Consider the following 17,664-nt stretch of genomic DNA (forward strand, 5'->3'; position numbering starts at 1 on the left):
GTCGCCAGGCCATCGCAGTATTATGATTATACATCTATTCTATTCATTTTCTCAGCTCCACCTGTACAATATAATGCAGTTCAGGTCAACCGCTCTGCCATAAATTCTACCTTTACGTTACTTTAATTTTACCTTTTACTTTACTGAGGTTGTAGTTTGCAGAAGTCTTGTACTGGACTGCAGTATATTCAGAGGTGTTTCTAATTTTTAGTCCTCCCCTATTTATATATATGAGGACAGACAGAATATTGGAAACAGCTGTCAGTGCTGCTGTTGGACTGGACTGCACTTTACTAAGTGTGAGCTCAATGCCAAACATAGAAGTGAATGAACACCTCTATTACTGTGACAACAAGAAAACCTGAGCATTATAGGCAGCAGGAAAGGAAACTTTATAGCAGAACAGCTGGATTGGATTAGATTGCGCGGAATAAAGTGGCAGATTTCATTTCATTATACCTATAGTCTACGCAAAGGTTCAAAGGTGAAAGATGTATAGATATTCTGTGGATATATTTCAATGTGCCAAAAATCAGGATCAGAATCAGAATCACAATACTTTATTGATCCCCAAGGAGAAACTGGGTCAAATACCACAGCTTCACCTTGTTCGTGCAAATTTAATTCTCGTATTAGTATGGATGCTGGTAAAAAAAAAAAAAAAAAAAAAAAATCATCTTTCTGGGTACGGACTTTGAAATCTTCCAAACTGTTCCCTCTCACCTCCACCTGGAGCTGCCACTATGTGAAAATGCCTACAGCCTAACGCCCCGGCTGTAAGTCATCATTTAGCGGCTGCAACCTCACCAGTGACGGCTGGTTGGAACACTGTGTGTTTCGAGAGAAGAGGATGTCGTCCTTTATCAGCACGGCCACGGCTCTCAGGATGAAGGAGAAGAAGAGGTTGAGGTGGATGTAGTTCCTGGTGCAGTGGAGCTTCCTGCCCAACGCATCGCACACACGCATACACAACAAACACACACATTTCAGATCGTTTTCATGCATGGATCCCCACCAAAACCCAGGATATTACTACTACTTCTACTACTACTACTACTACACTAATAATAATAATAATAATAATAATAATAATAATAATAATAATAATAACACCAATTGATTGAAACCACTGTCAGAAGAGAACAGGGTTTTGATTTTATCTTGATTTTACTGGCTTCAACTGTATATCCTCATCAAAGTTAAAATGTGATGCTTTTTTTCAGGCCTCAAAGCGCTAAAACTACAAAAGCTGAAAGTGTGTGTAGATTTCTAATATCCAGTGTCTCCACTGTTTTTGATGTGTGTGTCAAAGGGCAGAGGCCAGGAATAACTGTGTGGTGGTTAACCTGAGCCGTGGGAGGCGTTATATAACCAGTGACAGTGAGATCTGAGAAATTAACAGGGAGCTCATAAATGATGAAGACCGGGGGCCCAGAGCAGAACCCTGAGGAACACCTTTAGAGAGGCAGGATGGGGCAAAGCTGAAGCCCCTTGTTAAAGGAAAACTCCAGCCTAAAACACATTAACCTTATTAAAAACAAACTGCAAGTACGTTAAGTAGTAATTCTATTTATATGTTGCTAACCTAGTCATATGTCTGCAGCTCCAGTGGGGCTTAACTGGAGAACGAACTGAGCTCTCCCTCTTCTGCGCTGGATTTCTCCTTGTGTGTATTGCTGCAAATCTCTGAGTCTACAAGGAAGTCAACTCTTTCAGTTTTAGGGTTTGACATTGAAACCTGGCAGCTAATATTTCTTTTTTCTGCTTTACCTAAAGCTGGATGGCTGATAAAATTGATATTTTTATTATTTTTTCACATCCTTTACACTGCCTATTTTCAAAAGGAGGGCATATTTAATACTGTACTCCCTCTCCAGACACACTTCTCATTCTCCCATTTCTCCTTTACGTGCTCTACTGTTGAAACTGTCTGTTGGATCATGTTTAAACACCATTTGCTCTATTATCTATGCTTCTTTTTTTCCTTAACTGTACCCTGTCACCATTTGAGGTTATAATGGACTAATTTCCCCAGAGGCATCACTGAGGTTACACCTCACCAAATGATATTTTAATATTTTTATCTCACCTGAATAGACAGAGAATGGCACTCCCTGTGGTGAGGGCGATCAAAGACAGACTGTGACCCAGAGTGTACAACGTCTGGACGACCATGTAGAAGATCAGCTGCAGCAGAGACAAGAGAGAAACAGCAAGGGAGAGGGATATGGGAGGCGATTATTGTCATGCACTAGGTATTTTTAGTTTCTTATTCATTGCATTTAGATGTTTTTGGCAAAGCTGCTCCACTGACATTCAAAGCAGAATTAATTTAACAGACAAGAAAGAGGAGGGGGGAGGAGGAGAAAGAAAGGAGCGGGAGGGGGAGACTTTACTTTTATTAGCACAACTGGTATAGTTTAAAAAAAAAAAAGTCTAGTGCATTAGAACATCAATTTACAAAGAAAACAAAAACAAAACACACAATTTTTTTTTACATTACATTTCATCACGAGCGTTACCAAAAAGACACAGCTGATGACCAGATGCTACGTGAACAATTTACAGCGAATTTCAGCAAATTTCTCTAAGCACTGTAGACAAATTTGACTATAATAACTTCAGCATCAAACTAAAAAACAAAAAAAAAGAATTCTGACCACAAATTGAGGACTGTCTCCCTTCATAAATACACTTGTCTCTGCTCTGCAGCATTACATTTGGAGGTCAAAGTAAAAAGATCACATCTGCAGCAACACAAGACAACGACTTAGTCTTGGAAAGAGCAACAGAGATGCTCTAAAGTCTCTTTTCTCTGACAGATGAGACGCCTACTTTCTATTGTTGGATCAATGTGCCATTTCGACGTTTTCTTGGCAGCGATCACATAGGAAATCCCCCACTGGAGATCCACAGTGCAAATCCTCTGTGGTACGCTTGTACATGGATCTCCAGCTCCCCCTTGGGAATGAATCGGGTGCTGACATGTCTGACCTCCTCAACCCCTGCCATCCCACCAATTAAGATCTATGAATAACTTTAACGAGAGCGGCACACCGCTCTTTCTCTGAAGTTCCCACAAAGTCGTCTAATTGTGGCGCTTTACGACAAAGGAACAGCGGAGATGGGGAAGCTGGCTGCCCTTTGTGATGATCAAAGACAGGTTTCCGTTCCCTCTGCACCTCTGAAACAGACTGGGAGTGAACACACTGTATCGGCCAGCACCTCCTGCAAAGGCCTTTTTGATTTCATCCGTGCTTCCTTACTTTGGGTTGCAGACGCTTTGTCGTAACTTGCCTGGTCTCAGATCTACCTGCTTTCTTTGTCCAGTTCTAATAAAACCCGTCGCACGTTCATAGCGTTCAGTATCATCATTCATGTGAAGGAACAGTGGTTATTCCTCTGCATAGACGTTAACAGACGAGCGTTTGTTTGGACTTTTACGACTGTGGAGTGACGGACAGAACCTCAGCAGAAAAAGGTGTTTATCAGTGCTCCTCTTCTTTTCCTTTACAAGCCATTTCCATCCAAACAACCTCTTTTTAAAGGAGGAGACAGCCTGTAGAGCTAAGCGCCAAACATTTATTTAGTATTATGTTGGAAGTGCGTCAGTGCCAGGAGTGCGATCATAGAGCATTTTGCTGAGCAGCGGCAGACAGTTCTTCAAAAGTACCGTTGGAGTCAAGAGATGTCTGTTGTTCTGGCCTCATCTTAGAGTCGGAGTCCTTGGTGCTAAAAATATCTGTATAGAAATCCACTGCCAGTTTCTCATTTCAGCTGGATCTGTTGTTGTATCCTCACCGGGAAGCCTCAGATGAAACATTTTGTTTTGTTCCCTCGTCCTCTGCTGCAATATGAAGATAAAAAACAACAACAAAAGGGAGAATGCATATCCTTAAAAAATGGAGATTTGGACCCTGATGAAAGAGCTTTACTCTCCAGATTCATATCTATCCCATATCACTTTATTAATAACTCTCGGTTCAGGCTCATTTAATCTAATTTTCGCAGCAAGACTTTGTATAATGGTTCTACGGCTGGTGAATGTAATGTGTCGTTGATTTGTGCTTTCCTCGCCTCCCATCTCAGAGCTGAATTCTCTGAATCTCTTTACGTACACAAGTTTAACACCAAGAAAATGGTGTATACGTAGTGTTTGTTTGTCTGTTGGTGATACACAGGACCACCCAAAAACACACTGTTTACATCAGCAGAAGTCCTGGACCACCTCCATACGTGTAGCACTGCCACATTGTTGAAGTTGAAACAGGGTTCAGATTATTAACAAAACAGGAGTTAATGACTAAGTGTAATCCCTATGATATAATTCCATCCTGTGTGTGTGTGTGTGTGTGTGTGTGTGCAAAGCCCTATACACATGTTGATGTGTTCCTGTCATCCTTGGTTTATGTTCTGGTCAGCTTGAGGATGTAAAACAGTCAGCTGACACGGGAGGATCATCCGAAGACGACAAGTCCATCAAACCATGAGCCTGTTCTGTTTTTCTGAGTTAACTGAACGGAAACGTCCGCTTTGCTGTTTCAGTTGTGGATTATATTTTGCTTGATGTTGGATTATTAAGACTCTCTTCCAAGGATTTTTTTTTTTTGGTTGACCTGTTCAGTGGTGGGTTTTTCGATTAATTTTTTTAGCGTCTTTCTTGCTGCGTGGCGACTGTGCAGAGGAACGGACACACAAAACTGAGACACTGAAAAAACTGAGTTGCTATGAGCTGTGTGTGCAAGAGCGCATGATTTGGTTTGGTTATGGAATATTGTAAATAGACAGTGAAGACCCTAAGCTCAGGTATTTATCTTTTCTTATTTCCAAACTGAACACAATTAAAATGAAACGCATCAATACAATTATAATCAAAATTGACCCATTTTTTTCTTTTTGGTAATAATCACAGTTTACATAGTTTGATTGCTGCATATTAACTGGTGTCATAATCCTCCAATCTGACTAAAAATACAATGTTACATGTAATATTCCTGACCGGTGGTCCCTCATTACAACAACACTGTGAATGTGAGTGATAATCCAGTCTCAAAGATGCTGATTGATTGTTTCTTCACCATATTGCACAGGTCAGTCTCACGTTAAACTGAGACTGTTGCCTGCCTAAAATGTCATTGTGTGAACCATTTACACCTCAGCTGATCAGAACCAGAGCCAACAGTTCAGCAGGACTGGTGCAGGGTTCAGAACGTGGACCTGAACTCCTGGATTGTAGTGGGAGTTTAGTTCAGCGTACAAATCTGGGTGTTAATCTCCATCAATCCCAAGGAAGATTCTCATGAAGCCTGATCTTGAAGTAGCCTCACATTAAAGACAAAGACAAATGTACTTAAGTGACACGGCGATCAGAGAGGCCAAGAGGTGGCGCTGCAGATTTAACTACCCAGCTGCTGGGATTTCCATGCAAATAAACCCATTCTCAGTCACTTTCACCCATGCCTGCTGCTTGACTTCTGGGTTAATCTCTCTCACTTCTCCATCGGTCTTTAAACAAACTGGAAAATGATGCAAGCAGGATCCGGCTCTGTTTAGTGTGAAATGTATTTTGCTATTCCAGTCTTTTCCCAACACCAACAGTTTCTTAAAACACGATTAAGTTTCTGAAGCATGAAGGTAAAGCTGATAGCTGCCTGCACAACTGCACACAATAGACAGACTTTATTTGGACTGTCCAGCATCAACATTCAACTCAGTTTGTATGAGAAGAGTTTCACATCTCAAGCAGTGTAGACAGATTTCATATCGACCTGCTCGATGTGAGAACTTGAAGGATCAGTTTTTTTTTTTTTTTTTTTTTTTAGAGTCGATTCCCTTTATTCCCATCATGGGCTTCGTCGAGCAAAGGAGCTTACATTTCCGCCTTGATCCAGACGTTGTTTTATGGCTGCAGCATCACATCAAACAGCAAACGCCTGATTTCCTGTGCATCACTTTACACACTTTTCCCTGAAATTCAGCAGGACATATCTGGGGATTGAATTATAAAAGAGTGTGTGGATTCCACACTAAAAGGTGAGAAAACACAATATAGGAAAATATGTGAGGGATAATCAATGAGTAGATGTGCATTAAAAGGCTTTAAGGCACAACGTGGAGGCAAAGACCCACTCAATGCAAAGTGACTCGTCTATAACCCTCCCCTGCTCGACCACACATGAAGATAAATTTGTAATCCCAGACTGAAAAGAAACATACAATCTGTTGCAGATTACTTGCTCAGCCTCCCTCATTAACCTCATCACCGACCTGCAGAGAAATAACAGCAACAGTCTTACCTCTAATTAACTCGGTAAGCAGAGCCTGATGCTCCCGGCTCCACCTCCACTGGTGTTTAAAGCCACTACACTGGAGCTCTCCATTCAGGGAATTAAACAGACAGAGGACAGTGAAGGGTAGCAGCGATGGAGGGCTCCATTTGTGCTTATTTTTGTAGATGGAGAGGCACTATTTTTGCCTTTGAACCGTCCCAAAGACTTTATGTTGACTTATATTCCTCATTTTGGAGGCAGAATAAATGAACTCGCATCAAGAAACGCAGTCACTTTGATTGTGTTTACAAAAAGTTCCTTCCAAGAAATCATTTATCTCCTGCAATCAGTATTGCTATTGACATTTTTGCAGCAATACTGTTTTCTCATCTGGGTTTTCAACATGTTCAACCTCTAATTTGATGTCTCTTTTCACCTCATCACTTTCCATCTGCCAGCTCCATCTCTGTCCTCTTTTCCAGTTCGGGATCTTTACACGCAAAGCCAGTAGTTTTGACAGCGCTTGCAAAGTTTCCATACAGCTGCAATGTCCCGTACGCCTGACATTATATAAAACTTGGAAAGCTTCAACATTTGAAATCGTCTAAACAGAAGTGGGACCAAAAAAAACAGCAATCATATGACAAACAGGGGAGTGTTCGCTCGCTGTTTCAGTGCCTGGGAAAAGGTAAAATATAGCTTCAACCAAACATGGTGTTCATCAGATCACTTCTACTCCCGTTAACCACGTCCAGTAGCACAAAACACTGCCAATGGCTTGTTTACAATGTTAGCACCGTTAGCTTTTCTGTTTCCTGTGCTCGTTTCCTATTGTAATGTTAGCTTCCTAATGTCGACCATGACCTCTCCCTAACCTTAACCACGCAGCGTTGGTGTCTAAACCATTAGGTTCATTGTTGGTGGCATGTCATTTTAACCCGTGGTGGTGTAACATAATTTGTCCTAACTGACTTTGCATTGGATTTGTTTTCATGGTACCGGCATGTCATTTTAACCCATTTTGTGCCACCACCGAGTTGTTAAGAAAATTAGGCTCATTTCATATATTCCTGTAAAGTTCATGACTTCAGAGTTACTTTATAAGGATGCTCTTGTTTTTTCAGCAAAAGCAGATTATGGCACATACAGCACATTCAATATAAATGTAGTTTTTAATCAAGTTTTGCCAAAGAATACAAATAAAATAATTATAAGCCTCATACCAGTGACCCTCCCAAGGCAATGACAAAAACGTCTTTCACGTGCAAAGGTGAAAGACTTCAGGACCACTTGAGCCACAATTAATAACACCACAATACATCCAATATATCATATGCATAGTCAGTGAACTGTCACAACATCACGACATCAGAAAAGAAAATTAATAATACCCAAAGTGTACTCACGACGAGAAGAGCAATGCATTTACCTCATGCCTGTAAATTGTGCACACACTTGTTAAATGAACTGCATGGCTATCATCACAATCTTGGTGATTTTATTTCTGTTGCAAACAAAATAACTTACAGACCTACGTTACACACGTATGTCTGTGCATTGATTATAATATTACTGATTAAATATCCGTCACAACATCAACAACAACAAGAAACAACAAGAAATGAAAGGAATAGCAGCAACAAGTGCATTCACCTCCTGCCTGTCAGCTGTGCACACATGGTGGAAAACAAGCCGCCTATCGTCACAATCTGACTGATTATTTTTATTCCAGGAACAGACCGACTGGCCGACAATATGCACACGTCCTCTTGTTCCATCCGGATCCAGATCAGTGACTGGATCATGTTTCCACCACCGGACAGGCGCGCTCTGTCAGTAAATAAAATGCCTTTCAGTTGCAAACTGATAATAATATAATAAAAATAATAATAATAATAGATGAGGCCACGGCAGGCACACAATATACAAAATTATCCAATTTAATAACACATAATAATATTCAAACACACACAGGTCATAGGACGCATGCACGGCACGAGCACGCAGCCAGACACTGGACTGGAATGAGAAAGGCTGGTTATTAACTTTTACATATTCCTTTATTTAAAAAATAAAAAATACTAAAATGCCCGAGGGGGGCTTCACTACACCCCCTGATCCCCCGTGCAGCACCGTGCCTGGTTAAGTTGCATGTAGAAACTCCTTGTTTTAGAGAGATTTCTGCTGGAAAAATGTGAAATGTTTCTTTATTTCTGTATTGGCGCTCTTGCTGGAGGGAGTGTGGATCGGTCTCAGCAGAGCAGGTTCACGGTTTTTGGTTTTGTCGACGTGTCAGGCCATTTTGGAAAGGTCTCAGAGATTCTAGACCTGAAATCTGATTTTTCTTTCACCTTCTTATCCCTCGGAAACATCCCGAAAGACCTCAGTAAAAGCGACACGTGTCTTTTGAAGATCTTTACAGCCGTGGGTAAAAATTAGAAAATGCTGACTTCAGAGGAAACCCCCAACGGAGAAATGGACCTTCACCCTCCGACTGCAAAAGAAGAAGGCAGACAGATACTGTAAGAGATGGGATTGCTATAAACACCTGGACTTTTAACAGGCTTTTCTTCTCAATGCACCGTGAACTGCACCCTGATCCCTCTTCTCCTTTTTTTAATTTTTATTTTTCACACTGAATGTGTGGCTGCGCTCCAAACCTCATTCTGCTCATCCAAAAACACAAAAAAAAGAAAAACACTGCATATGATGTGGAGAATCTAAATGGGCGACAGACAGAAATATCATTAACCGAGGATAAACTGCATAACTAATACAAACCGAGGACTCGAGTACGAATCTGAGGCTTAATAGAGATTCAAGTTGATTCACTTGTTATGAAGTAAACACATGCAAACATGAAAAACTAACATATTTTCTCTCTCAGTTATCCGTATTACTTGAATTGACTGTCTTATTTTTTTTTTTTTTTTAAAGGATGATGATGATTCAAGTCAAAGCGGTTCATATGGATTCTGGCTGAAGTCCACGGTCACATTCATTTTCTTGGTGTCTCTCAGCAGACTGATGAAGATGAACAGGCACCATCTCTCCGTCCTCTGCGGTGCAGCGGGGCGGTGGAGTTCACCTTGTCCAGGCGTTCTGCAGGGAATCGAGCGCTTTAAAGCAGCTCGGCACTGTGGCGCTGATCCACACGCTCGCTTTGACCTTGCACTGACGGATTCACCTGTCCTTTTTTTTTTTTTTTTTTTTTTTGACGTGACGTGCTGGGAAATCTTACAATGGAAAATTGGAAACCATTTTTTTTTTTTGGCGTCACACACCGGGACTCCCGTCTGTGACAGCAGAGATGGAGGATCGTCGTGTCGAGTCATGTCTGACGAGGCGTTGACTGTCACAACCCGACTTATTAACATAAAAGTCTCACAAAATACAGATGAACCACAGCTAGAGAGACAGAGAGAAAGAGGGAGGGAGAGAGGAGAGAAAAAGAGAGGGAGGGGGAGAGACACAGAGAGGCATGGTGGAAGAGAAAAGAGAGAAGGACATAGAGAGAGCGAGAGAGAGAGAGAGAGAGAGAGAGAGAGAGAGAGAAGTGAAGTAAAAAGTAAAAAGAAAAAGTAAAGTGAGAGATGGAGAGACAGAGGAAAGTGAGGCGACAGAGAGAGAAAAGAGAGAGAGAGAGAGAGAGAGAGAAGTGAAGTAAAAAGTAAAAAGAAAAAGTAAAGTGAGAGATGGAGAGACAGAGGAAAGTGAGGCGACAGAAAGAGAAAAGAGAGAGAGAGAGAGAGGTTGAGCAGCACAATGGGTGATTCAGCGATGACGCTCCTGACCCAAAATGAACCGAATAAGTTAAAAGGACGAAGCTGCAATTACACACAACACTGCAAAGCCAAATGAGCGCTCGCCGGCTGGCCCGCCGCTGACGGGAAAAAGGGAAAAAAAAAGAAAAAAAAAAACCCAAAATCATCAGACAGTCAGGGGAAGTTTATTAAAGTCCGTCTCTGCTGCTGCCAAACAGGTTGTTATTGCTCATGAATATTCAGCTCTGTCAAGTGTGAACAAAAAGCTGGAAAAAAAAAAAAGTGAAAAGAGGAAAAAAGTGTCACCTGCTGTGACAAGATAATGATTGATGGAACAAGATTAAAAACAAATTCTCCATTTATGCCAATCAAAAGTTCAAACCCTTCTTCTTTTCTTTCTCTTTCTTCTGATTCTTCTACTTGTTTTTGTTCTTTCTTCTTCTACTTCGCCTTCTTCCTCTTTCTTCTCCTTCCTCTCCTTCTGAGTCACCCATGATCCCGAGAGTCCAAACAAATTGAATAAACCAATCAGAACTGGGGAATGTGATTTTTAAGAAGTAACCAGCTACATTACAATGTTACTGTCATTAAAAGTAATTTGTTATGTGTTAAAGTGTTAAAGTGTATGTTTAAAGGCTCAGATTTTATTTTTGCGCCAAACAAAAGAATCCAGAAAAAAACAAACAACAGCAATTACAAAGTAATGGCTTGCTTATTTGAAAAAAGAACATAATTGACTATTTAAAATGAAAAACAAATCGAAACGAACTGTTTACCACAGAAAAAAGTAAACTGAGCGCTAAAACTTCACAAAAATGTGTCAGCATGGATCCCTGAGCACCTTCAAAAACCCTTTTCCCCTGAGGTCATGTCCACAGTAATCAGGGTAAACATATTTATTTCTTGAGTTCTGCCTTCTGTCACATGGGGCTTTCCACAAACGCTCTCAAAAAGTGTTTATGTTTGAAAACACAGACCTGACGCTGAACTTTTTGAAATGTGCACATGCTCGATAGGGGTGCTTTTTCAAATTTGGGGGCATTTCAGTGTGGACAATGGACTTTTGGAAAATTATTTAAACAATTTAAACACTGAGGGCCCTATCTTGTGCCACCCGCTACCCGCTGCCACTACCCGCTACCCGCAAATTGCGGATATAAGAACTTCCGCTATCCCTAAACGGTATCTTGCGCCACCCGCTACCCGCTATCCCTTATGCCGACTCCATTAATTGCGCCTGGAGGTGCGTCCGTGGGCGTGTTTCATGCGCTATCCCTAAAATTGCTATCTTGCGCACACACTTTAGGGAAAGTTACACACACTTAGCGGAGAGCTAAGTGTGTGTAACTTTCCCTAAAGTTCGGGCTGTTACGAGAGCACGCCCAGGCGGCTTCAATGCGCGCCCCGACGGAGCCTCGCCACACACACGGTCGGACTGATACCGGGACGTCGCCGGAATGGACTGAGTATATTACTCATATAGACTGTTTAGAGGAAAGACTGTTTTAATTGGACACTTACGCCAGCACGTTTTATGGTTTTATCATAAGCAGCAGCTGTGCTATATTTTTATTTTTAATATTTTATTTGCCCAATCTACCTTGTCAATAAATTAGTTTACACATAGTTCCCCCTCTGCCTCTTGTGTGTGTGTGTGGTGTGACCCGGGGATTTTACTCAATCAGTACAACCTTGTGACACGTCCACTTGGACACATGTGGCTCCACCTCCCGAATTAACTCGCCTATAATATAATATATAATATGTATATAAAGCCAACTTGCTTTAGCCTCAGTAGAAGCCCTGAGAAAATCTACCTCCCTCTCTCCATCGCGGGTTTAGGATTTAGGATTTAGGATAGCGCAGCCTGCCCTTAAAGGCAATGGCACCTGGCACACTGATTGGTTTAACTGGCGTAACGCCCAAAAACACGCCTATGCATAATATAGCGGGTAGCGCAGGTGTTTTACGGATAGCGGGAGGTGCACAAGATAGCAACTTTTGCGGGGGAACACCTCTTGCGCAATGCTAAATCCCTAAATAACGGGTTTAGGGACTTTGGCGCAAGATATATGGGCCCTGAGTCACTGATGTCAAGCTCAGTGTGGATGTAACTGGGCGCTGGAAGAAGCTTGATTCTAACTCATCGATCTACATCAGCCCAAAATAAACCCCTTTCCTCTGTATTCTGGCACCACAGATGACACAGCGCATTTTATAATATAGGGATAAAAGATTTATGCCAAAATCCCAACCCAGCCGGCATTGCTTTTTCTTTTCTTTACTTTTTTCTACCTGGAAATGTTCCATTCATCCATCAATTGATCATTTCTTGATACCGGCCTGCAGCTATCTCATCACTCTCACCACCGATGTATTACCTCTCTGATAATGATTTTTTTTCCACTCTCTTTTCACACAACAGAACAGTAACATTTATTTCTCCTCTTTCCAAAGCTTTTTAACTGCCTTCTCGTCAGTCTCCTTACCCAAGACCCAAAACCTGATCACTACAGCCATGCATCTTAATCTGTGCAAAATTGAACCTCCATCAATAAATCACCCCTACCAGGCAAAGAGAGAATAAGAATCAGAGCATTTTATCTGACTTTTTCCAACCGGATTGCGCTGTAATTTCAATATCTCTGCAGAGCGTAATGACCTCTGACAATCACTCATTCATTCCTTTATTTAGGGAGGTGCAGGTTGGATTTAACTGATACAAACTGGGGAGGCTGAGGGAGAAACATCCACTCCTGTATGTTCTTTCTCTGCTTTGTTTGCTCCATGTGTAAATAGGAAGATTATTTGTCCTGCCGAGGTCACAGCTGGAGGTTACGTCCCTGTTTCTGCTGATGTTAATTTTAGGCCAACCAGCATGGAAAGTTGCTCAGTGCTGCCTTGGCCCATGAGCAACCTCCCCACTGGGTGCTGTGAGGTTACCTGCATGTGTTCGGAAATTATATTATGAAGCCGACTGGCCCAAAAAGTTAACATACTTAACTTAAGTGTGTTTTGATTTATGAAAACATAAGCCCTTAGCAGAGGTAATAACATCACGGCTGTCATGCGGTCTTTTACTAGTAAATATTTTCATATTTTCAACAGTAAAATATGTCTCTCTCGACTCACCAGGGGAGTATTGTGATCATAGGAAAATTTTCAATAGCAGTATTTGTGACTGGTTTTGATTTCACAATAGTTGCAGAGAAGCACAGCAATGATACACTGTCATTTTTGTCACATTTTTCTCAATTAATTATAGCTTTTGCTGGTAAACCTGCTGCCTCCATACTGTAGATACTGGTAGAAAACTGGGCTTATACTTCCACAATTTTGCTGATGTAGAGAGAAATGGACAAAGCTGAGTTTTGGGACTTACAGTTTTTTTCAATCGCTTTACCTCCTCTGTCAACTCAGAAACCCTGGTATCAAAACAGTTAATACATAGGCCTAATGAGAGGCGCTCTTCCCAAAATAACACATTTTGTTTGCAAAAGGCTCTTGCCATGACAAAACATTTCAAACATGCAGCAAAAGCACATTTTGTCACCGCCCAATACAACTTGCAGTCAGGTGAGTAATTCCAGCCACTCACTCACTTCATACTCAACACCAAAATGCAACACACCCTTTTCAGTCTGAGCAGGTTCCACTTTACTTTTTCCTGTGTGTATTGCAGTCATATTTTTGACAATTTACATAGTTACATACTGTAAAGCAAGTAGCAAAATCCAATATTTCCCTCAAACAACTCAATTTATGCCCAAATGAGTAGATTCCTTCAATCAGCTCTACTGTACTGTAACACAGCTGACAGCAGAATACAAAATACAGCTGTCAGTTTGAACCAGGTTCTCCTGTGAGCTGCATATTCAAATGTGAACTTACAGTGAAGACCTGCATCCAAACTCAAAGACTTTGAGGTGAAATTTTACTGTATTGATGGCAAAAACTGAAATACTGTAATTCACATACAGTATTACACAGAAAAACTCAAAGGAGTTGAGAAAAAAAAATACAGAATACAAATAGGCCCCTTTTCTGTAGGTGCATCCTGATTGATTGGTGATTTGTGGAAAGGGCAGTGATGCAGGTGCACTAGTGATCTCACAGTGATGCAGGTCATTTCTATCAGCTGTGAGCAGATGTTTTGCTTTTGACAACCACAGTGAAGTCAATGGAGTCAGGGCCATGTAAATGACACATGTGAGAAGTGTTGTGCAAAAGAATGTGAAAAATGTGTGAATGCAATGAAAAGGTATGAACACATTTGCAAAAGAAAACGAATGCTGTGGTTTGGAGGTGAAGATGACAACAAAGTGGATCCCAGTTTCATTATACTGGAAAAAGCGAATGAAAAAAACTGTAAAGAGGGGTCCTCTTGTCTATGATGTCTTAAGTTACTTTTATGGAGGAGTTAGAGCAATGGTAAGCTCTAAGGCACTAAAATCAATCAATCTGCAGACCGTTGTTGCTTGCGCCGCTGCAAACCTTTAGAAAATCAGGAGGTACATTTTTCCGAGGCTTGATTTACTCATTCATTGTTATAAAGAAAGAGGAAAACCATTTCCTGGCTCTCGGTCCATCAGGAACCTGGTGTTAATTTTTCCTCCATTGTCATGCGTCTGTTCTGCCGTCTGCGTGACCTTTTGTTCTGCTCCCGGTGTGCATTGTGTGACTGACTTGTCATGTGTCAGCACCAATTAACCAGGTCAAATTCAATTTTTCTTGGTAAATAAAAGCAATGAAAAGAAAAGAAAAGAGCCACGCTGAACCTCAGGTGGTAATTTTCTTCTCTGACTCTTTTGTTTGAGGCTGCGTGTCTGTGCCGACTGTCACAACTCTGCACTTTGTTCCCTGACGCTTCCTCTGCAGTTGGAATGAGGAAGGTATGAATACAGTACATATCAAAACAAGGTAAAGGAAATGAATTCAAAGCTATGGTCCTTGAAAGTCTCTTAAAGTGAAGCTCAAGACTTTACATGCCAGCTGGAGTGAGGTTTTTAACCGGCTGTATTTCTGCTTCAGCAACACGCTCCTCCACCCTCCACCTGCATCCAGCTGCACTCAAAGCTTCTCTGAAAGTCCAGATCTTGAAATTCCCAAATTCTTATCAATATCAAGATTCAAGATTCAAGATTTATTCGTCACATGCATGAATGTACAGGTACAGCAGCAGTGAAATGTAATTGCAACAACTCCAGCACCGTGCAAGTAAAAAATAAAAAACAAAAATGATAATAATAATAATAAAAAAAATAAATAAAAATAAAGATAAAATAGAAAGAAAGAATATATGACATTCAAATTTCTTATCTTACTGAAATCAGCGTGGTGGCGACAGAAAAAAAGTTCATTCGAAGCTTACCTTGTAGCTGACCGTCTGTAGTGCCACCATGTTTATGTTTATTATTATTTGAAGCTCAGAGACAATGTAATCCAAATAATCCATCAGGGGCCTTGCAGGTTAAAATGTTTTCTCCCTTTCCCCAAAAACCAACATACAAAAAAATAATAAAAAAAAAAAATTCTCTTTACTTTTAATTTCTGTAAGATTCACTGAGGGGAGGAGTGACTCACCAAGCCCTCTAGTGGTCAAGAAATCACTTCCTGCAGCTCTAATAATGGAAACAGTCAACTGGCAGGGTGATTATATCATCTATTAACTAAGGATTTTCTTTAATCGACCCCCCGACTTTCCCACTGATTAACTGATCAATAATTAATTGGTGTTGGAATAGGTTTTCTACATCTCTTAGATTAATATTAGCTCTAAATTGATACAATTTGTGGTATTGTGGGGTCTAAAATACTGTGTATAAATTATGGCATAACTGGTAATCAGTGTTGGAACCAATTACTCACAAAACTAATAAGTTACAATTACTAATTACTTCTGTAAAAAAGTAATTTTGATTACTACTCAATTACTGCTGCAGAAGAGTAATTCAATTACTGGGGAAAGTAATTTTTATGATTACTTTTTTCTTTTCTTAAATCCTCTTATTAATGCACATATTTTTGCGTTGCTGTTGCAGTGTGGACATTGCTGTCAAATTTCATCTATCATTGTCAGTGTTGGGCACGTTACTTTGAAAAAGTCATTCATTACAGTGTAAAGTAGTGATGCCAGCTTGTCCAGGTGGGGAATTGAACCCCCGGTCTTCTGCATGGCAGGCGGAGAAACTATCCGCTCTGCCGTCGGGAAACACATACGCTTCTTGTAATTTGTGCTCATTCATTCTCCATGCATGTTGATAAGTTACGAAAAACTGCAAAGTCCGACTGGTTTGAAAATTGACACACCGCTTTTTCTCCACAAGACGCACATTTTTTGAATAGGATAATAAAATAATAATAATTATTAGTGGTAAGTAACGGCTAGTAACGGCACATTTTATTGTCAGTAACGGTAACGGCGTTATAACGGGGGAAACAGTAATTTCTTTGATTACTCGTTACTGATAAAAGTAACGCCGTTAGTAACACCGTTTCTTTGTAACGCCGTTACTCCCATCACAGCTGGTAATACTGAACAGTAGCTTCATATGACTTTATATAGTTTCTGTTGTATATACTGTATGTGTGAAAAAAGGAAATTTGAGTGGCTGTTTGATTTTGTTTTTGTATCTCAAAAGATATGACTTCAAAAGTGACACTTTTATTTAAATTTATAAAGTAAAACTGAACACTGTTTGTGCGACTGCAACTTGTGTTTGAGTGAATGACTGGAGATTACAAGGAAAAGGATTTTGTTTTGGAACTGAACGATATTGCACCTGTTTAAACATGCTGACACGTCACAGCCACACACACACACACACACACACACACCATTTTATTTTTCCACTCTGTGTGTGTATCTGTTTCTGAGAAGGATAAATAAATGTTTTGAACACTGTACTGAACCATATTTAAAACTTTTAAGGCCCACAGTTAATTTCGATGTGTAATCTAATCCATTGTGAGACTTTTCCAGGATATAATACGTCTCCCGTATTGATTCAACGGTACACAATGACGCCATACGATAAAGCTTCTTTCTTTGAAATGAAACCCTGCAAAGACCTTGACTGGCAGAAGGACAGAGAGAGTGTGTGTGTTGTTTGCGGAGAAAGCTTTTCATCTCTGCTATGAAAAGCTGTGAAATGAATCATTTCCCGTCAGACGGAGATACAAAGTGACTGGAATCTGCCAATAACCTGCCTGCGCGCCTGTGTGTGTGTGTGTGTGTGTGTGTGTGTGTGACTCTGCCCTCTTATCTCGTTTCCTCAGAAAAAAAGGGGCTTGCCTGTTTGATTTCCTCTCCTGACACAAATTAAAGAGTTTCTCTGACTGGAAGGTAAAACACTTCTGAGGTCAGATTTACATTCCCGGAGTGGGACAGGACGAGCGGGCGGGTCGAGCCACAGATACACACCTGACACTTCCTGCCTCTCCGGCTCTTGCTTTCCTCCTTCAACACAAAAGCCCCCATGTTACCTCGCTGCTGAGACGAGCATCTCCCGCACACATGTGTCAAAACCAGTTAGAGATGCAAGTTTAGGCGATTTTAAAGATCCTGTTATAAATAATGTACACATGGGAAAGTGACTGGTGTTACCAACTATACCCTGAGTGAATGTACG

The 17,664-nt window shown here is 40.8% G+C and overlaps 1 protein-coding gene across 1 annotated transcript in view; it reads right to left on the reverse strand.

The window, feature by feature from the left end:
* LOC115375877 (vasoactive intestinal polypeptide receptor 2-like) overlaps window positions 1–17,664 on the reverse strand; it is a gene marked incomplete at its 5' end in the record, with an annotated part of 107,633 nt that overhangs the window by 17,325 nt on the left and 72,644 nt on the right. Inside the window, 2 exons of the mRNA XM_030075460.1 lie at window positions 808–940; window positions 2,090–2,187. Coding sequence (XP_029931320.1) covers window positions 808–940; window positions 2,090–2,187 — 231 coding nt within the window. The remainder of the gene's footprint in view (window positions 1–807; window positions 941–2,089; window positions 2,188–17,664) is intronic.

This window comes from Myripristis murdjan, chromosome 17 (assembly GCF_902150065.1).
Source record: "Myripristis murdjan chromosome 17, fMyrMur1.1, whole genome shotgun sequence".
Lineage (NCBI taxonomy): Eukaryota > Metazoa > Chordata > Actinopteri > Holocentriformes > Holocentridae > Myripristis > Myripristis murdjan.